The sequence below is a fragment of the Echinops telfairi genome, unplaced genomic scaffold (genome assembly GCF_000313985.2).
Source record: "Echinops telfairi isolate 266 unplaced genomic scaffold, ASM31398v2 ScPeMD7_7400;HRSCAF=8409, whole genome shotgun sequence".
NCBI lineage: Eukaryota > Metazoa > Chordata > Mammalia > Afrosoricida > Tenrecidae > Echinops > Echinops telfairi.
In genome coordinates this window covers 3,023,221-3,046,115 of record NW_022111300.1, presented here as the reverse complement: position 1 = coordinate 3,046,115, position 22,895 = coordinate 3,023,221, and the positions used below count along the sequence as shown (strand labels likewise).

The 22,895-nt window shown below is 43.2% G+C and overlaps 1 protein-coding gene across 2 annotated transcripts in view; it reads right to left on the bottom strand.

The window, feature by feature from the left end:
- Positions 1-22,895, bottom strand: part of MYOM1 (myomesin 1) — a 178,278-nt gene that overhangs the window by 115,986 nt on the left and 39,397 nt on the right. For both annotated transcript variants that reach the window (XM_045296152.1, XM_030887323.2), the window contains exons 3-6: positions 21,222-21,362; positions 17,437-17,686; positions 16,121-16,278; positions 462-554 (exon numbers count right to left, since the gene is read on the bottom strand). In XM_045296152.1, the coding sequence (XP_045152087.1) occupies positions 462-554; positions 16,121-16,278; positions 17,437-17,686; positions 21,222-21,362 (642 nt within the window). The remainder of the gene's footprint in view (positions 1-461; positions 555-16,120; positions 16,279-17,436; positions 17,687-21,221; positions 21,363-22,895) is intronic.

Genomic DNA, 22,895 nt, shown 5'->3' with positions numbered 1-22,895 from the left:
CCACCCAATCTCCATGTCATTCAGTTATTCACTCCACCCAATCTCCATGTCATTCAGTTATTCACTCCACCCAATCTCCATGTCATTCAGTTATTGGTCTAATGCATAAATCACCATGCAAGAAGGTGACGATGATGATCATTTGAAACTCATAACTGAATATAAATGCCTATTTGTGCAGCTTATGTGCTTAACGGTGTCTAAGAAAAATTCTTAAGTATATACAGCAACAAACAAGAAAATGTATAATTTTCAATTCAAATATAAAATTTCTTGAAAGGTAATGTGGACCTCATGGGAATTAATGACATATTATCATTGTTAGATTAATGCTCCTCACATCACACTAAGATTACACTAAAGTGGGATGGAGAGGGGAGGGCAGTCAGGTTAATCGAAACTATGAGGCACCTTCCTAAGCCAATGTCAGACAATAATCATGGACACCGATATTCTCTTACGCATTAATCTCCAGCGTGTGCATTCCATATCGACTTTCAATAATATATTTTCCAGGATTTGTGTGGACATTTATGGGAACCTGGTTTTTATACCTAGAAGACAATACAAACAAGAGGAAGTAAGTTGAAGTGTAAATAATTTGAATGATTCAATAGTTTCATAATTAAACACACACACATGGAATTCTAGCTGTTCCAGGAAAACCTGCAAACAGGGCACTTATGCTAGCAACATCTACTCAATAAATATACACAGGCAATAAATTGATTAATGCACTATGTGCAAATAAAATAACACCTCTTGATGACCATGCTGGCCTGTCCTCCCCAGAGATTACATTTAAACCATTCTGGCTACTCACAATAATAATGGAAGAATATTATGTGCACACACTGAATGATAAGATGCAGATACAATAGAGTACACAGTATAATGATAGCAGTTATATAAAATACCCGAATAGAAAAGATTAGTTAAAGCAGCTAGAGGTTAAGATAGTGATTTCTCCTGGGGAGGGGTGCACAACAGAGGCTTTTTGGGTACTGAAAATGTTTTATGTCTTGATTTGGGTTCTACTTACATGAGTATGTACAGTCTGTGAAAATGCATCAAAGCGCTACATTGATATATAGCAAGTACTTTGGGTCTGAGAAACATCAATAAATAAATTAAAGAAAGTGGACTACTGTGGAGACGAGAGAGCAGAAGGCCTTGCCTTGGGGTTTGATAGTTGGTTGCCTGAAGGAGGAAGGCAAAATGTTCTTCCTACAGTCATTTTTGTGTGTACTGCGTTTTATGGACCAACCCAACAACGACCTGCCGTTACAGAGTGTTTCAGCGCATCTAATTGTAGAGACAGAGAAGAACTGCTCCACGCAGCTTCTGAACGTCTTGTGTTTCTCCTGCGGAACAGCTGGTGAATTCTGGCCTGTTGGTTAATGGCCCATTGCTTAATCCATTGTACCACTGTAACTTCTCCCTTGTCCCGTTACTCATAAAATACAAGATGGAAAAGGTGTTAATGTGTTTTTGGTTGTATACATGTTAGTTGTAAAATACAAGATGGAAAAGGTGTTAATGTGTTTTTGGTTGTTGTAAAATACAAGATGGAAAAGGTGTTAATGTGTTTTTGGTTGTATACATGTTAGTTGTAACATGTTGGGTGGCTTTATAATATTTATGTGGATATTATATAAGGTTTAAGGAGATGTCCATAGGTGCCACATTTATACTTGATGAACTGTAATGGTTAGTTTTGTATGTCAACTTGCCTAATCTATGATTCTTGGTGATTTGGCCAAATATTGGATTAGTTGCTGTTCATAATGCAATGGAATGCAGTGTAATATAATCACTGCTGATGATGTGGTCTGATCTTACCAACCAATCAGTTGAAAGGAGGGTTTTCCTAGATGTGGATTCTCCCTCTGGATCCCATCAGAAATCACAAGATCTACAGATTTTGGATTTGCCAGCTTTGGTACAGTGAATTATCATTCTTCTAGCCATAGTCTTTGCAACTGCCACCAACTGATTGAGAGACATAATGTGGGGATTGGTCAGCTTTGCCATCACATTGGGTTTATAATGAGCCATCTCAGAACCCAAAATGGGAATCTTACAACCATCAAGAAAGAAGAGCCATTCAAACCCTGCCTCAACACAAGAACACTTTGTTCTAACAACCTGGCATGCTGTGCTGCTCACCCTCTTGGTACAATCGCTGAAGACAAAATGGGTGCATAAGCAAATGTGGTGAAGAAAGCTGATGGTGCCCAGCTATCAAAGGATACAGCATCCGTGGTCTTAAAGACTTGAAGTTAGACAAGCGGCCATCTAGCAGAGAAGCAAAAAGTCCACATGGAAGAAGCACACCAGCCTGTAGGATCATGAGGTATCCATGGGATCAGGTACCAGGCATCAGAAGACCAAAAACAAACAAAAACCATATTGTTGACAATGAGGGGGGGTCAGAGCAGAGACCCAAAATATATCTGAAGACAATGGGACAGCCCCTCACAGAAGGGTCACAAGGGAGGGATGAGTCAACTAGGGTGCAGTATAGCACTGATGAAACACACAATATTCCTCTGGTTCCTTGAGGCTTCCTCACCTCCCACTATCCTGACTACAGTGCTGCCTTTCACTATGGGCTAGATAGGAGCATGTACACAGGTACAGATAAGAGATAAGAGCTCATGACACACAGAATTCTGGAACAGGAATGGGAGTAGCGATACCAGTAGGGTAGGGGAAAGGTGGGGAGAGGAGAGGAGGAAGGGACAACAGATCACAGTGATGGACACAGAACCACACAGACACACCCTCTCCAGGGGAATGAACAACAGAAATCACGGGGAAAGGGAGACAGCAGTCAGTGTAAGATATGAAAAATGATTTATCATTTATAAAGAGGTCAGTAGCGGGGGAGAGGAAAAGGGAGGGAAAAGAGAGGTGCTGATACCAAGGACTCAAATAGAAAGTAAATGTTTAGAAAATAATGATGGCAACATATGTATAAACATGCTTGATTTGTATGAATTGGTGTATGGATTGTTATAAGAGCTGTAAGAGCCCCAATAAAATGATATTTGAATGAATGAATGAAAGAAGAGCCCATAGCGAAGCTCATCTTCTGGACCTTGAGCTCCCTGCCCTGAGCTTCTTTGAGACAGAGAGTTGTGGTCCTGGAGAAGCAATGATGCTGTGAAGTGGCAGAAACAGAGGCAGCAGACCAAGGCCATGGGTCAGAGCAGCATGGCAGGTTTCCTGCCCAGGGAACAAGTAAAGCTGAGTGCCTCTGGGGGGAAGGCTTATGGCAGAATAGTATTTGTATATATCAGCAGGGCTAAAGGAGATTTGTAACACTTGGCCAAGCAGGACAGGGGCCAAGAGGCCACTCGACTGAGAGTCTGGGGTTTGGAGAGGGAGAGGTGTGCGTGTGGGTGTGACGGAAAAGAGACTATCCTGACCTGAAGAACTGTAACCTGAACACTTCTGATTCTAAATGATAACCTGTTAACTTCCCTAATAACCCCAATAATCTGATTATCATGTGTGACCTCTGTGTGTCCATTGCCATGGATTCTCAAACCTAAGGTAGAAGTAGGTGAGGTAAGTAGTTTCCTTGAAATGAATCTGTTTATATAGTTATATAGAGAGGCATAGCTTGATGATATTGCAGGTTCACTGCCAGACTACTATGATAAAGTGAAACACACAAACTTTTTTTGTTTCCTAGCACATATCAAAGTTATATTTATACTATACGGCTATTAAGTGTGCGTTATGAAAGGGTGTGAAAGATGGGGAGAATTAATGAATAGAATATGACACAAACACAAAGTCTGTTGGAAAAACACACTGACTTGTTGGACGCAGACTTGTCACCGGCTCTCAATTTGCAAACAACTGAGCATCTGTCAAGTGCAAGGGCGTGCAGCACGACCCAATGAGAGTGCCTGTGTATGTCTCACTCTTAGTTCCCCACAGGCACATGTTCAGAAATGTGTACAACGCTAACAACCAGCGTATTCACTGTGGCAGCAGTATTGGTGCTCCACGGACATATTCACATTCATTTCTTACAGCGACCTTGAGGCGGCACTTGGGAACATCCTTGTCCAGATGAAGAAACTAAGCTGTGGAAAGATTAATTTAAAACTTGCCCCACGTCACGCAGTGAGGAAGAGCAGAGCCAAGATTTCAACGCAGGCAGTCTGGCTTTGGATCTACGTTGGACTACCGTTGTCCAGTTGTGCTCTATCTGTCTGTGTTTTACTACTCCACACTTTGGAAAGGGTGTAAGGAGGTGTCGGGGCAGGTGAGTTGTTGACCGGGAGAGGCAAAATAAGGAGAGGAAGCATAAGTTAGAGTAACAGGTCCTGAGGGACAAGGTGTCTTGAATTCTAGTTTCAGGTCCTGCCCTGGCATGCTAATTTGTCCAGAGGAGGAATTTCATCTCGTTGGGCTTATTTATTTATTTAGACTCTCAAATGACAACATAATCTTAAGGTCCCTTTCCCTTTATTCCAATTACTCACACTATGCTAATGATGTCTCTGACTTGCATGGAATCTTTCAGTGGGTCCTAGTATATCCAGGATAATATTTTATTTTTTATTAAAAGATCATTTTATTGGGGGCTCTGACAACTCTTGTCACAATCCATACATCAGTTGTATCTGACATATTTGTACATAGGTTGCCATCGTTCTTTTCCAGACATTTACATTTTCTATTGAGCCCTTGGGATCAGCTCCTCTTTTCTCTCCCCCACCCCCACTCTCATGGCGCCTTGATAGCTTATAGATTGTTATTATTTTCATATCTCACACCGACCGCTGTCTCCCTTCCCCTCTGGTTTCTGTTGTTCTTCCCCCTGGGCGGGGTGTGTGTAGTTATGTATCATTCATTGGGTTTGGTTCACCTTTCCTCCCCTCCTTTCCACCTCCTTCCCGCTACCATTTTTGTATAACTATTCCCATTCCTGTTCCTGGGTTCCATGTGTCATGAGCTTTATCTCTTGCCTATACCTATGTACATGCTCCCATCCAGTCCAGAGTGGGAAGTAGCACTGGGGTCATGGTAGTGGGGGGTGGGGAGGCCTCAAAGGATCAGAGGTATATTGCATGATCCATTAGTGCTCTACTGCACCCTGATTGACTCATCCCTTCCCTTGAACCCTCTGTGGGGGGATGTTCCATTGTCCATAGATGGGCTTCGGGTCTCCACTCAACGCCCCTAGTTTTCAACAACGTGTTTTTGTTTGTTCAGGATAATATTGTAAAAGTTCAATATAAACTCTTTCTAATCTGACATCAATTTTTTTGTTTCTTGATTAGGATTCATGTTTTTCCAAACTGCTATAGATGCACATACACATACATACACAATGTCACTAAACTACATGATTCGTTTCTACACCTTTTTTTTTTCTTAAAATACACCACTCTTTCTCTCCACACAGTAAAATCCCAACAAATCCTTCAAAGGTTCAGCTCAACTGCTGCTTCTGTAATAGACAACTCCTTGAAACCTCACAAAGCATTGTTTTCTACACACCGATGTGACTTGGGTCACATGGCTAAAGACAACCTTTGTGTTTCGTGGTTGGAGACAGATCTCTTCCACTAGGGGTTCAGTGCCTTGAAGACTGGGGATTGAGTTCTGTCCAGATCTAGTCCACTCCCAAGGAAATGTGAGTCGTGGGCAAATATGAAGCATATAGGATTTGTTTGATTTTATTGAACAGAATTGTGTAGTGCAATAGATGCATTAGAACATCATACAGTTTGGGGTGAAGGAGTAGAGTTCTGACAAACATAACTTGATGTTATGGGTGCACATGAAGAGAGTAAGTTGAAGCCCTGAGGGTAGCGGTTCTCACCCTGTGGGTCACGACCCCTCTTGGGGGGGTCAAACGACCCTTTCATTGAGGTCAACTATGACTATTGGAAAAACATTTCCGATGGTCTTAGGAACCGAGACATCACTCCTCTGTCTCCAGGCAGGTCCGCCCACATATAGATAGGCCCACATACGAGTACCCTGCACGACGACTGTTACCCATGCTCCACCATGCTTTAAGACAAAATTTCATTGATTTGTCATTAGAAATGAATATTTCACAATACATATTTCCACATTGTTTTTGTGATGAATCTCTATGCTTCAATTATGTTCAGTTTGTAACAATGAAAATACTTCCTGCATATCAGATATTTCCATGATGACTCATAACAGTAGCAAAATCACAGTGATGAAGTAGCAATGAAAATAATTTTATGGTTGGAGTCACCACAACATGAGGAACTGTATTAAAGGGTCGTGGCATTAAGAAGGTTGAGAATCACTGTCTTAGGGTTTCGGGCCTCTCAAGTGTAAAAAGGTATCGTTTGCAGGTTGGGCTGGCTCAGGAAGAACACGTTGGTGGTAGGAACAGTTGTGTAGCCTTCACCTCATTAGCTGCTGCCTCCCAGCCCAGGATCCCAGCCCAGGACCGCCTCAGACAGCTATCCCAGCCTAGACTCCAGGCAACCAGGACTCTGATTAGGGATGCCTGAGGAAAAGAAATTCAGGGCTACCCCTTGTTTGTGACCTTTCTAGTTTTGATACAGGACAGGGCAGAATGTGAGAATCAGCATGTTCTTCTGATTCAGTTGGTCTAGGTAATTTCACCCTTGACTCCAACTCCCTGTTGCCTAGTGCTTTCCACACACGGAAAGAGGAAGTTTCTCTTAGCACCAGAACAGAACCTCAGTACTAGAGGCTACGGCATGTGCTGCTTGACTGGACAAATGAGTGGCCCTCAATTTGGCGTATGACCAAAATACTGGACAAAGGTTGAAGTAAAACAGTATTTTCATCTCCCAGTGCCACGTTATCCTTGTTTTCTAGTACCCTGCAACCCAGTGCCTTCATTCCTCCGCAAAGACTAAATATCCACGACTGTTCTTATGGTGGCGTAGTGGTTACGTGTTGGGCTGCTAACTATAAAGGCGGCAGTTCAAAACCACCAGGCGTGCCATGGGAGAAAGGTGAGGCTTCCTACTTCCGTGAAGAGTTACAGTCTCACAAGAGCAGTTCTATCCTGTCCTAGGGTCACTGTGACAGCGGGTTTGGTTTTTCTGGTTTGGTTCTAATGTGACCCAATGGTCAATTAAATATGTTTTTTTTAAGTGCACATACAATACACCAGATAATAACTTTCACTGAGGCTCTGCTTGCTTTCCCGTGAACATGGCTGAGAACTCAATTATATTTGTCAAGGAATTTTACCGAGACATTCAAGTTTCAGATTACTTTACATCTTTAGTATAAAGACAGGGAAGAAAAGCAGGATTTTTGGCATGCTCTGTATATACTTCATAGCTTGCTATTTCTGGAAAGTGAAATTCCAAACCACCAATCATTGGCTAATTTTGGAAAGTAACCCACACCCTGGGATTATTTGTCTAAAGGTTTCTTAAATTATTGCAACTGCACAGGTGGACAGCATTTTTCTAGTCATTTCCATGTAAGGCATATGAAATATTTTAGTTAATGAGCTGTCATTCTACTCTAAGTATTTCTAGAACAATATCCTGATAGCCAGCGGCCTTTCATTTCTGTATATACAACATATACTTCATTGAATACCACAAATAAATGCAAGTGAATATTGGGTTGATTCTGATAATATGCAGTTACGGTGAAAGCTGTTTGGTAGTGTAAATCATGTATGACCAAGCAATAGGGTTGATTTTCTTTTCTACAAACAAATGATGTATATCAAAATATCAGGCTTAAATATGGAACTCCATTTAAATCTGTCTATTTTAGAAGGTGTAAAATTAATAAAACCCTCTCCTTCTTTTAAAGAGAACTTTTGCCTCATCCCCTATTTCATAGAGTTTTAAAGATTTGATTATTACACTCCCTTCTGTCCAGCTCTTCCTATAATTAATTGTGGCTTTTAGATCTTTATCATCCTTTCAGAGTTTAGTCATGCACATAAAACAAATATAAACAAAGATTTTTCTCCTCCCTTTAAAAACCAAAGTATAACTGATCTCATCGAGCTAATTGATGCTATCGAGTCAATTCTGACTCATGGCCTCCGTGAGTTTCTGAGACTGTAACTCTTTACAGGAGTAGAAAGCTCTGTCTTTCTCCCATGGAGCAGCTGTTAATTTTGAACTGCTGACCTTGCAGTTAGCAGCCCAGAACATAACCACTACACCACCAGGGTTCCTAGTATAACTGATAAGTGGGTAAAAGAGCTAGCCCACTGTTAGTCAAATACTGGAACTATGACAAAGATCTAGCCCATTAAGTCTTAGTTTGCTAAAACCCCAGAAAGAAAGACAATCCCTTTAAACTTGATTGGTAAGGATGCTCTAACTCAGCAAGTTTAGGCAACCGAGACCTTCTTCTGGGTAAGCAAGGCCATTTAGATAAGCGATGGCGCTTCAGACCTCAGGGAGTGACAGGCCCAAGGATGCCTCCTCTTTCCTGTGCACGATGCCTCCATTGTCCCAGGGCTGAAATCCTCTGTTCATTAAAACACATTGAACTTGCCACAGTTAGGTCAGGCGTCCTCAAACTATGGCCCGCGGGCCACATACGGCCCACCGAGGACATTTATCCGGCCCGCTGGGTGTTTTTGCCCCATTTGTTTTTTACTTCAAAATAAGATACGTGTAGTGTGCATAGGAATTTGTTCATAGTTTTTTTTAAAACTATAGTCTGGCCCTCCAATGGGTCCGAGGGACAGTGAACTGGCCCCCTGTTTAAAAAGTTTGAGGACCCCTGGTTTAGGGTATATAGCTTGCTTGATTTTCACAAAATCTTTGAAGCAACTTTGAAGGTCACAAACCCAACAGTTTCCTTCTGCATATCAATCTGGTTTCCATCTTTGTCTAGAATAGTGATGGGTATCCCGGCCTTTATCTGCCAGCAACATCGCCTGTTGTACAAGTTTTTAATATAGATATAGCCTAGTAAGTGAAAAATAAATCTCACTTTTTCACTGCATACACGTGTTCCCTTCTGTGTTGACAAAGGAATCTCTTGGTGGTACGAACAGTTAACCAAAAGGTAGGAAATCAGAGGCCACTTAGAAACAAGTCAGAGGATGCATCTCATAGGGGAAATCTGCTGCCGAGACCTCAATAAATTGTGGAAGAACAAGGATGTCACTCTGGGGACTAAGATGCACGTGACCCGTGATAGTTTCAATTGTCTCACAGTCATGTGAAAGTTGTGTTGGGAGCCGGTGGCCATTAAGGCCTTAGCCTCAGCCACGGAGCCGAACTTGGCTGCTTCCTAGTTAAGTGTCTTTCATTTGCAAAACCTGTGGGGCCCTGCCTGAAATCCCTGCCCAACCCTACCTCCGCGTTCCTAGCTACGTGCTCTGTAGCACAGGCAGTTGTAAAGTTGACCTTTTCACCCATTGGTTAATAATGCCAGGCGCTCATTGGAGCTTCTTTAATGTACATGTTGGATTGGATGTTGTGTCGCACACCTTATTAAAATATGCACCTCCCAGTCCCCCTTTTATATACCCCCAGCTTTGCCCAAATAAATGAGTTTGATCAGAGTTTTGTCTTGCTCCACGTCTCCGTGTCTTTTTCTCCATCCAGGTTCGTCTTTCCCTGCAGGGCCTTGCTCGTGCGTCCCACAGGCCGGGATGCAACAAAGTTGGATATTGCATATGGAAGACCAAAGAAGAATGGATACATCTGAATTGTGGGGCTTGACAAGAATACTGAAAACAGTACCATGAGAAAACAAGCAGGGCTGTCTTGGAAGAAGTATAGGCAGAATGCTCTTTAGAAGTGGAGATGGAAAGATTCCATCTTTGCATCTGCTCTCCAGAGACCAGGCGCCGGAAAAGGACATCATGCTTGGTAAAATGGAAGGGCAGCGATACAAAGAACATCTCTTGAAGTGATGAGGTGATACGGTGGCTGTGGCAATGGCCTCCGATACAACAATCGTGAGGAGAGGGCAGTGTTGTTTGGTTGTCTGTAGGGCTGTGCTATAAGTCAGAACTGACTACTCGATGGCCCCTAACAGGAGACACTTCAAAAGAAATGGCTGGTGGTCTGCTCCCAGAATCTTAGCCCTTGAGGCCCCGTAGTGCAGAGTTCCACTGCAGCAGTTGGATCAACTTGACAGCGGCTGTGGGGTGCTTTGTTTTTGTGTTTGGGATGTTGACAAAGGCCTCCTTCAGGATGGCCAGCTGCCCTGTGGCTTCACAGTAGCAGCCCCTGCAGTTAACATTCCTCTTGAACTCAATCCACAAACAGGCTTCTTTTCGCTCTCAAAGAAGGTTGGGAACAGGACTGTGCTGCTCAGCTGCCTCTGCACCTGGCACTGCTGAGTGGGGTGTGCCTGGTCACTTAGCACTGTCCGGGTAAACAGAACCCTAGGTTCTGTTTAAATTTGTGGTACTGGCGGAAGAACAGCGGCTGCATATTTTGTATCATTTGTTAGACCCTCAGGGACTTCGATGACCTGAGATGCCCAGGGGACATTTGGAATCAAACCCTCTTTGAAAAGGACTCTGGTGTAAATGTTTAGAAAAGAATGATGGCAACATATGTACAAATATGCTTGGTACAATTGATGTCTGAATTGTTAATAAGAACTGTCAGAGCCCCCAATAAAATGATCTTTAAAAAAAGAAAGAAAGAAAATAACAGGTCTCTAGGGAAGACCCATAGCCCCAGACAGCAATGCCTGGGAAAAATATGATAAAGGTTTCAATTGTAGGAAGCATCATCATAAACGGATTCCTTTCATTTACTTCCTTCTCTTCAGGAAGAACTGAGAAGTCGGTCTTAGAAGAAATACAACCAGAATGCTCCTTAGAAAGTGGGGCTGGTGAGACTTTGACTTGCTTACGCTGGACAGGCCGTCAGGAAAAACCAGCCACTAGAAAATGATGTCATGGATGGCAAGGCAAATGGGTGGCAGAAAGAGAAGAAACCCTCACTGAGAGGGACCGACACATGAGCCACAACAATGGGCTCATCATACCAAAGGGCAGGGACCAGCCAGGACCAGGCAGGGTGTCCTTCTCTTGTATGTGCGATTGCCAGGAACTGCACCAACCTGCTGCAGACCAGCAGCAACAACAATTCTGGGAGGGGATTCTCAGTGTCTCTCTCAGACTTGTGGGACTCAGCGGACACTGAAAACTGCAGCTGCTGGTGTAAAAGGCACAAAAACTTACAAAATAATAACCCCAAACTTTGGCTCTTGCTTGGGTTGTGGATCCTTGGCTTATCGAGGGAAACAGCGAAACTGAAGATGCCCTATTCTGGACCAGTGCTGTAAATGAGCGCTTCATCTCATTCTTCTCCTCCGCCGCCGCCTTCTCTTTCTCCTTTTTCTTTTTTGAAGGCAACATGAACAGGAAAGTATACAAATCCCACTGAGTTAGTTAAAGTTCATTGTGCCAACCTGGCCAATAAACACATGTGGGGTTAATTGAAGGGTGGAGAGATAAATGGCTCAGTGAGTCTCACCTTTCTAGTTCTTGTGTCTCTTGCTTTCTGACAGTCGGACCAGGGGCAGCTGCCTTAGCCAGTTCCCTGCTCTAGCTGGCAAGGCTCACTTCATCCCCAAGGAGAAGCTGCATGGACTTACCCCGATGCAGCCCTGGGTGCTGGAGCAGCCATGTGGAGACTCCTGCAAGTGCTGAGATGCTTACACGCTCACTGATTAGCTTTCCTCGTGAACTCGGCATCATTGCATGTGTTTTGTGAGATGGAGGAGGACTTTGTGGACTGGTGTTGGACATATGGGTTAATATTGGACTTGTGGGCTTGGGCAGCACTGGGTTGGGATGTTTTCTTGATGTGCACTTACCCTTTATATCAAACTCTCTCTTATACATATGAGTTTCTGTGAGTTTCTGTGGATTTGTTTCCCTAATGTACCCAGACTAACACACCCACACAGAAGTTTATTATCAGAGGAGGATTTACTTTGAAACTAATGAAACTTGAGTTTCAGGGCTTCTCTACAATGTCAGCCCCTATGACTAATTTATAGGACTAAGGTTATATTCTTTTTTGCAAAGGAAGCACCCAAACAGTCTAACCTTCATGTTCCATGCAACCTGGATAAGACTGTGTTTATTGCCATCACCATTTGCTAACTGAATTATCCAAGTTTTAGCTTTATCCAGAGCAGGGGTCCTCAAACTTTTTAAACAGGGGTCCAATTCACTGTCCCTCAGACCCATTGGAGAGCCGGACTATAGTTAGAAAAACAAAAACAAACTATGAACAAATTCCTATGCACACTGCACATATCTTATTTTGAAGTAAAAAAACAAATGGGACAAAAACAACCGGTGGGCCGGATAAATGTCCTCGGAGGGCCGCATGTGGCCCATGGGCCGTGGTTTGAGGACCCTGATCTAGAGCCAAATCTTGCTTGCAGAAGTATAGAAACAACTATTTTCTTGGTTGTCCACTGGTTCTTTTGTTTTAAGAATTTCTTTTCGCCCAGCTTGTTAAACAACAGACACTGTGAGAAGCACTGATCTGTCCTTGCTAGAACATATTTTTTGCTAAAAGAGGAGTGACTGCAGCTAGGGGTTTGCGTGTGTCTGAGAACGCGTTGCCTTCTCCAAGCGCTTAGGGCGCTGCGGGAATTGTAGACTGCTGTTCCAGTACACGAGGCCTTGCCATTGAGCCCTTACTTTTGCTGGAAATGAGATTCTAAGACATAAAGCTCAATTTTTCTAAAACATTTCAAAGCCATACGCAAAAGATTTGGGTATCAATTGTATCTCTCAGCTCTTTCTTTTTAAATTGAAATGGTGTTCTAAGTATCCAGGGTTGGTTTTTTTTTTTATAATTGTTTTATTGATTGGCTTTTCTAGGCCAACAAAACTTGATGTGAGGAGTTTAAGCTCTGAGGTTGGACTCTTCCTTTCAGAAATCAACTCACTTTGACCTGATATTTCCATCAACATCATATGGTCAGGGTTTTGTTCTATCTGATTAAGAAATTAATATTTTTCTCCAGAGATTATTTTGTATCCTTTTGACAGCTGTCTTTAATAAATTTTTTAAAAAATAGGGAGCAGAGACAGGAGATACTAGTAAATATAAGCACTCAATTAAAGAATCATTCATTGCTCATTCATTGTTAATATGTTTTAATTCATGAAAGAAGAAGAAATTTTTACTGACCAAATGATATTTCTTAGACCTGAACATTTACTCAATGGAGTTCTATAGGCAAACTGGGGAATACACACACACAGTTGTTGTTGGGGTGGTGTTGTTAGGTGTGTTAGTCAGTTCTAACCCATAGCAAGTGTGTGCACAACAGAAAGGAACACTGCCCAGCCCTGCACCAGCTTTACAATTGTTCCTGTGCTTGGGCCCATTGCTGCAGCCACCGTGTCAATCCATTTATTGAGAACCTTCCTCTTGTTCTCTGCTCCTCTACTTTACCAAGCACGGCATCCTTCTCCAGGGACTGATCTCTCCTGACAACATGTCCAAAGTTTGTAAGACCAAGCCTCTCCATCCTTACATCTAAGGAGCCCTCTGGCCGTCCTTCTTCCAAGACAGATCTGCTTCTCCTTTCGGCGTCCATGGTACTTTCAATATTCTTCGCCAGCACCACAATTCAGACTCTTCCATGTTTCTTCAACCTTCCTTAGTCAATTTCCAACTTTTTAAATATAGTTTAGTATTTCGAAAGGAAATGTCCCTTAAACAGGCTTTAAACCTACTCCTCATTTATTGATTATATCACTATTCAATGTTTCATGTTTGTGACAATGGTAAAAAAAATTCTACTAATAGACTGTTTTGCACATTCAGAACATATGCCTGGCAGTAATGAATGCCACAAGGTTAGCTGAAAGTTACATCGTCCATGAGGTTGCATGTATGTCCCAACTTGACTGGGACATGATTCTCAGTGATTTGGTAGTTATGCAAGTGTAATTTGGCAGTTATATAATGATGCGGTCACTCTCCATTTTTTGACCTAATGTGGTCATCCTCCATTTTTTAACACAAAGTTTTGCAAAATGACCTGGTCTTTAGAACCCAACCCTGTGAGGTGTGAGTTATAGTCCCAGAGAATGGTGGGCAAAACTATCAAAGGTAGATAGATCCCAAATTTAATGAGGTATTCTTTATGTCCTAAAAGTTGTAAACTGATTTATCAGCTAAATATTCAGGCATATGTTCCTACACATCTCATAACACGAATTTACATATATTATAATACTATACACTACTTTCCTAGATAATTTAAAATTGGCTCTGCTTTTCAAGCTTTGGTGTCCAAACTGAGCCACCCACGGCCATCAAATCAATCCTGACTCACAGCAACCCTATAGGGCCAAGAAGAGCTGCTTTGCAGGGTTTCAGTGACTAAATCTTCATTGCTCTGCTGCTGAGAAGCCAAGTGGGTGGGCATCACTGACCTTGCGGTTCACAGCCCAGTGTTTAACCCATTGTGCCACCTGGGCTTCTTGTTTTTTCACCTGAAGAATTCTGAAAAGAGTGAATCCGAAGTTACCAAAATCAGTTACCGTCAAATTAATTCTAACTCATGGTGACTCCATGTGTGTCAGAGTAGAACTATGCCTGATGTTTTGAAATAAACCACCAGGGCTTTCTTCCACGGCACCTCTGGTTGGACTTGAACCCCATACTTTCCTGTTGCAGATAAGCAAGGGAACCATTTGAATCACCCCCATGGTCTCCAAACTTGTCAACGGCATCACAGGAAAATTAAAACATCAACTCGGCACTTGATCCTTAAGCATAATCTTAGTCGTTCAATGGGCTTCCCTTGTCATCTGCCTCCATTTGTGCCCGTCAGATGTCCGACTCACAACAGGAAGTCAGGAGGAGAAGGAAGATGTTTGGGGGTGACAATGTCACTCTCGACAGTGTTTATTCTGTCACATGGGGTGCATTTACCGTCACCCCTGAGGATCAGAGAGCAGTATGCAAAATGCCTGTGTCAGAGAATACATTGACAAGTTTAGGCTTGTTTCCTTTATGAATTGGCTGCATCACTCTCGTATGTCTGCTCTCTGTGGTAGATGTTCAAGACAAATGACAGGGAGGTTCTGGGCTTCAGGGCACAAGTTCATTGGCCATTGCAATAGGATAAAAAGAGAAGGAGAGTGTGGTAGCTACCTAATTTCGTGTCAACTTGAGGTTATTAAGAGTAAAGGGGTGGAGTCTAGCCTGTCAATCAGGTTGCAGCCTGATGAAGCCTCATTGTGGGCATGGCCTTCTCATGAGGATTTTGGGAACTTCCTCTTTCTACCTGGAGGTGGGCCATACTCTCTCTCGGCTTCACTTTCTTGCTATTGAGACACTTGAGAGATGGAGGAGCTAGCGCTGAGACACTTCCACCCACCGGCATTGGATCCACAAGACTTCTCACCCACCAGCCTACGATCGCCCTGCATTTGGCATAATTGCATGTGCTGAGTAAGTCTGAAGAGGAATGTATGGACCAGTATAGGCCATATGGGCTAATGGCAGACTTAGGGACTTGATCTGGACTGGCTGGGATGTTTCCTCGGTATACAATTACTCTCTGATGTAAAGTTCTTCCTTATACCTATGTGTGTGTGTGTGTGTGTGTGTGTGTGTCCCGGATATGGTTCTCCAGTCAACCTGGTCTAACATAGGGGGTTGTAGGCTTTATGGAACAAAAATTTCTCCAGGTCCCATTTGAGTAGCATCTCCCATTTAATACCCCCCACTTTGTTTGGCTTCAGAGATCAGTGTGAGGCCTTGGCTCACGTGAGTAGACGTGGGTTTTAGTTATTATTTTTTTTAAAGGCAGCATTGCAACCTAATCACAGAATGAGACCTCTATTTTAAAGTTTCTGAACGGATGCAAATTTGTATGGTTCATCACAATTACATCTATAGACATTCAATACATTTGACTAATTTTTACCATTTTCTGCAAGGCCGCCTTCCTTCCCATGAATGAAATAATCATGTGAGTCTCCTTGATTCATTCTCTTGAAAATCTATGCAAAATCTATGTAGACATCGTCTTTGACTCCCCTGCACACTGATAACCGTGTACATTTTCACTGAGGGCAATGTTCCTCCGTGCAATCAACTCAAGCGGAGCTTTCATAAAGATAACATACCACGTGACTCGAGGCTCTGGCCAGCCTGCGACGGAGCAGTGCAGCTTCACACTCTCTTTCTCCCACACTGTGTGCGAACGCAGCTTGATGATGAACTCCGGAGCATGAAGCAGGCTATCTTCATTCAACTTTCGATGGTAGGCCTCGGTTTCTTCTATCTGAAAAAAACCACAGCAGAACAAATTAAAAAATAACTCGCTACCGCGGCTTGGCTGTGGGGGTCATGGAGTCGATTCCACTCATAGCAACCACATGTGACATAGCAGGACTACCTCATGCAGGTGCTATCCTTCTGGAAGCCCACTGCCAGCGTTTTCTCCTGTGGGTCCAAATGGGTAACTTCTGGTGAACGGCCGAAGGTTTAACTCCGTACCTCCAGGGTTTCCAGGGCACGAGCAAGGGCAAGACCATATGATGGTTCTGTGGTTTTGTGTGTTTACGTAAGGTGCGCTCCGAGGGAAGAATACTTTCTTTTAAAAAGCAGGTAGGTGTGACCTTAACATTCTAAGTTTGAGTCACCAATTTTACTTCCCCAAGGTGAGTTATATATTGGACTGCGATCGTCAAGGTCCGCAGTTTGAAACCACCGGCCACTCCTTGGAAGACAGAGGAGGCTCTCTACTCCCGTGAACACTTAGTCTTGGAAACACCCAGGAGCAGTTTGACCCTGTCCGATAGTGTAGCTATGACTCGGTATGGTCTCGATGGCTGTGAGGAGTAGCAGAGGTGAGCTTCTTAAGGTTCTTTAAATCATACTTCATGGAGCTGAAACTATGGTCCCGCCTTTATGACCTATGTATTATAAAATACCTATATATTTTTTTAAAAAAATAATTTTATTGAGGGCTCATACAACTCTTATCACAATCCATACATCCTTCCATTGTGTCAAGCACATTTGTACATTTGTTGCCTTCGTCATTCTCAAAACATTTGCTTTCTACTGGAGCCCTTGGTATCAGCTCCTCTTTTTTATCCCTCCCTCCCCGCTACCCCCTCTCTCATGAACCCTTGATAATTTATAAATTGTTATTATTTTTTCATGTCTTACACTGACCGATGTCTCCCTTCACCCACTTTTCTGTTGTCTGTCTCCCAGGGAGGGGGTTATATATAGATCCTTGTGACTGGTTCTCCCTTTCTCCCCCACCTTCCCCAGCCCCTCCTGGTAAAATACCTATATTTAAGGTGTTTTTCTTGCCTTTAGTTTTGATTTCCCCCAAACCACACTCCTTAACTTGAAACAGCTAAATCCCTATCTACACACACATATTCATTTCCATTTTTGTCGGTTTCATTGGCTTGTCTTGTCTTACTGTTTTCCTCAGCGCCAGCCGTTCTGCCTTTTCTCGAATGGCAACTTTCCGGGACTTCTTCTCAAAAGTCTCCTCCTGTTGAATCTCGGACGTGGCCTGTTTGGAGACCACGGATCGCTTGGATGCTGTCGACTGTTTGGACGTCGAGAGCTCTTCTTCACTGGCCAGAAGATTCCGCTGGGCTATGTAGGCAGCCGCTTCTTTAACTCTTTCTTCTTCCGTATCTGTAATCCCACTGACATGTACTTGGCTGAAACATGAAAACAACAAAATGTGGCTATTGTGGGGGCAGGGATGAGATTGACTGGTTTCAGGAGGTTGAACAAGTCAGACCTCTAACACAACATACTTGGCCCAAATTAAACCTGACAGAAAAAGCTGATCTCTCAGGAGCTGACACTTCTCATGCAGAAGTGGTCTTATATTCACAATGATCACAGTAACCATAATAATACCTACGCTGTCACTTAGGAGCCTTGAAGACATAGTGAGTTACGGGTTGGGCTGCTGGTCACAGATCAGCCATTTGAAACCACACCTGGGAGAACGAGGAGGTTTCTAAGCCGTACAGATCGACAGGCTCTGAAACCCAGAGGGACAGTGGTACTCTGCCCTGCAGGGTGGCTGTGAGTCAAGTATTGTGTCTCTGGTGCTGGCCCACATGCTTTTTAACACATCAGCTGCCAGATCACACCCAACCACTGCCACTGAGTCCATTCTGACTCACAAGGACCCTCGATGGGTTTCTGAAGCCGTACATCTCTATGGCAGCTGACAGCAGCCGCCTTCTCGCTGGGGCAGCTGAAAACTTTGAACCACCAACCTTGTAATGAACAGGCCAATGCTTACCCAACATCATCACCAGGGCTTTGCCAGACCAGGTAACTTAATGCTCACAACAAACCCCTGAAGTAAACTGTGTGACAGCGATTTTACAAACGTGGTCCCAAGCTTCAGAGAGGTCATATAACTGTCCTGAGGTCATTCTACTCGTTTTATCCCTGTATGCAAATATGCTTTCGTTTACCAGAAGACATGGAAGTTATGACTACCTATCTGGTAAATGATGTGTAGTTTATGAACTTTACAGCCTGTGAGCATGACACAGAGCTCTGTTCCTGACCTGAAATTTATAACCTGGCCAAGGTATGCAGGGATGTTTTCAAATTAATAGACAAATTTCATTCTTTTTTAATTCCACTTTTCCACAAACCATTTGCAGCCCCTCATACTATGTTGTCTGGAGTTGCTACAAATAAATATATATTTCTAATATCCCAAAGTTTCTTATATCCATTATTTCTTTGAAGATAATCAAGGTTGTGTTATGTATTTGTGTGTGAGTGTATATATAACCATCTTTGGTTGTATTTGCATACAGTTACGATAAGAAAAACATAGTCAAACTTGCCATCGAAGTGGTAACAGTGACAAAATTGACCTGTCATTATCAGTCATTGATAATGAGGATGACAAATGAGAGGTAAGAGGAAACATTTCCCAGTGTTTTCTCATAAAGCAGTAGTCTATAAGGCAACTTGTTAATGTTGTTAAAAATCTTTAGATTATTTTTAGTCACATTCCATATCTTTGTTTTGAATCCTATCAGATTGTTTAATCAAGGAGTACATTGATTATTCTAAAGACTCGCTTGAAACTCTGCGTCGTCTCAGACCTGGAAAAGCAGATTGTTACACTTGCTTTTCTTCGAGGAGAGAGCTTCAAGACATAAGCAAATGCAGCCATCTTATGCTATGCCAGTGGCGTGGCATTTTGCTGCGGGCGTTGCTGCTGTCTGGGGCCCTTCCTTAGGTTCTGCCGCGTAGGGACCCCCACTTCAGAGAACAAAGCACAGGCCTAGAGCAGCCGCAGTGCTTGGTGGGGAAAGATCTAGGAGAAGACGTGAAAAGTGAAAAGCCCACAGGGCCACACGGCAGTTCAGGAGGAGTCAATGGGCCTTTACCTTTTTTCCACAAAGCAGAAGGCAAGAATACTGTACTCCTCTCACTCAGGCATTTCTTACAATAGGCACGAAGATATGTTGAACTCACTTTGTGAAGCATCTCAGTTGGGGTCATCTTACTTAAAAAACAAACATGTTTCTCTGGCAAGTTACCTTTAAAAATCAGAGCTACCTGACTGGCTCGTCTCCTCCCCGAGACCCATCTGCAAGGGGATTCGCCAGTGGCCTACTAATGGGCTTGTCAGGGTGCGATGTAGCAACGATGAAAAATACAACTTTCCTCTAGTTCCTAAATGCCTCCTCCCCGCCCCCACTATCATGATACGAATTCTACCTTGCAAGTCTGGCTAGACCAGAGGATCTACACTTGTACAGATAGGAACTGGAAATACAGGGAACTCAGGGCCGATGAGCCCTTCAGGACCAGTGGTGTGAGTGGTGATACTGGGAGGGTAGAGGGAGAGGGGGTTGGAAAGAGGGAACCGATTACAAGGAACTGTATGTGACCTCCTCCCTGGGGGACGGACAACAGAAAAGTGGGTGAAGGGAGATGTCGGACAGGACAAGATATGACAAAATAATAATTTATAAATTATTAAGGGCTCATGAGGGAGTGGGGAGTGGGGAGGGAGGGGAAAAATGAGGACCTAATGCTGGGGGGCTTAAGTGGAGAGGAAATGTTTTGAGAATGATGAGGGCAATGAATGTACAAATGTGCTTTACACAATTGATGTATGTATGGATTGTGACAAGAGTTGTATGAGCCCCAATAAAATGATTTTTTTAAAAATCAGAGCTACCAAAGACATCCAATGAGAAGCCAAATGTAGAATATCATTTACCTCTCTGGGTCCCAGATTAGGCTCAGAACTCATCACTGATGGCCTTGGGCCCCTGGAGCATGTCTGAAAAGATGGGCCAGAGAACAGTGGGGAGGTTGGCCCAAGGCAGGAGAGCTGGGTCACCAGAAATCACAATGCAGTTACTTCCTAAGGACTTTGCGCAAGATCTGACTTGTATGACAGTTCCTGATAGCATTTGCCCTGGCAAGATGTCCTCATTTTGAGTGTCCCCTGAGCTATGTGACGAATTCTCCAATCAAAGGAAAACGAGCATGGGAGATCCAGAGAGTCCTAATAAACTTTGACCTTGATTTCTGACAAGTTTCATTTCAAGATTCCTTTGGGTCATAATCATAAAAAAATAAGAGTTTATATCCTAAACATAGAAAATTGACATTGCATAACTTGCGGTTTGTTATTTTGTTTGAAATTTGCTTGAAAATAAATCCCAATCTCTTTCCAGTCATATGAATCAGGCATTTCAATTTTTGTGCAGTGCTTTTTCTTTGACTGTTATGTAAGTTATTTTCTTTCTAATAACAACTAAAAGCCCCAGACAACTAAGACCCTGCCCCGCTACCTAAACAAATCATCTGATTGTTTCATCTCACGCACCATCGCATAATTTTGAGCCTCTCTTTCTCCTCTAAGTATAGTGACTGTGGCTAGTCCTCAGTCACTGGCATTTGAATGCTCTACTTCCAGTTTCTACTAATTAGTTTCCACTAATTCCACGAGTATGTTTCTGACCATTCCCTTGTGTTATGTGTGATGCTGGGTGATGGAGAGATTTCTTTCCAGTGGAGGGCTCTGGCTTCAGCTACGGTACATTGTGAGCTGTCGATGACAGGGAGCTGTCAGCATGGGCCCATGAGTCACCATGGGCTCGATGGCCATGAGTGTGACTCTTTGTCACCCTCATCTACTCTGACAGCACTCCTTTTCACTTTCCGACCATCCACCCCGGACAGGCACCATACCGTCCTGAGAAAATGGGCACCATGTAGTCGCTGGGCAAATTCTCCTTCTCTTCTCCAGAAAGCAGGCTCTTCCTGGCTCTCTTTGTTTTGGGACTGAGCTTCGATGAATAATCTTCTAACAGCAGACTGGAATCTGTAAGTCTGAAACAAAACCCTTCACATTAGACAATAACCAAAAAAATTAATTAAAAAAATTCAAAATGCTTGTAAAAGGGAGTTTTACAAAATATGAAATCCTAGTGCTATAATTATCTTTAATCTTTAGAACTAAAACCAAAAACATAAATACAAAACCAAACTCATTGCCCTTAAGTCAATTACAACTCATAGAGACCCTACAGGACAGGGTAGAATTGTTGGTGGTGTGTTGGTCTGGGTACTTTAGAGAAACAAATCCACAGAAACTCATATGTACACGAGAGAGTTTGATATAAAGGGTAAGTGCACATCAAGAAAACATCCCAACCCAGTGCTGCCCAAGCCCACAAGTCCAACATTAACCCATATGTCCAACACCAATCCACAAAGTCCTCCTTCATCTCACAAAACACACATAATGATGCTGAATGCAGGAGGATAGCTGAATCAGTGAACGTGTAAGCATCTCAGCGTTGGCAGGGGTCTCCACATGGCTGCTCCAGCACCCAGGGCTGCATCGAGGTAGGTCCATCTGGCTTCTCCTCAGGGAAGTCTTGCAGGAAATGAACCTTTCCAGCTGAAGCAGGGAACTGGCTAAGGCAGCTGCACCCTGGTCCAACCATCACAAAGCAAGAGGCCTGAGAACTAAAAACGCGAGGCTCACTGAGCCATTTATCACCCCGCCCATCTATTAAGCCCACATGTGTTTACAGGCCTGGTTGGCACAATAAACTCTAACTATCTCAGGTGGGTGTTCATCATTGTAAACCTTAATGGGAGTGGAAATCATCATTGCTTTCCTATTAGAATTAAAATGGAGTCAAAAATCCATGTGCAGCATCCCCACGTGTATTGTGTGCCAGGTGAATCCCCACTGTCCAGAGACTGGGCATGCGAACAGCTATCAGACAGAGTGCCGAAAAGAGGATTCTCAGTTGTACTTAGGCTGGACTGCAGCACATTGTCATTAGCTCTCCCGTTAGGTCGATGTTGAATTTATTCCAGTTTTTTAATATCCTCTGCTTTATTTTAGATTGTGGTTTTTCATCTGTTTTCTATGGGCATAGTTGCAGGATCCTTGTTGGGGTTTTGCCTTCACTGTGTACAGGAAAACCCGGACAGGTGGCTATCTGGAGATAAGCAGCTGCATTGATAATCACCTGGGAGCAAGGAAGGGGAGGCTGGGTGGAAACGGGAAGTGTTTAACATCAACTGATATAGGAAGGAAGAAAATGTTCCCAAGCTGATTTGTGGTGATGATTGCAGAACCCTTATTAATTATGGGATATGCTAATTATAGCTTAATAAGCCTTAAAAAAAAGACTTCAAATAATGCACTCTATATTGGCACAAAAGGAAAATGGGTCTAAAACGTCATGGCTGTCCCCCCACTTCTTGAAGTCTCTAGGGCAGTGGTTCTCGACCTTCCTATAATTCATCATGTTGTGCTGGCCCCCCAACCATAACATTATTTTCGTTGCTACTTCATAACTGTCATTTTGCTACTGTTATGAATCTGGCGACCCCTGTGAAAGG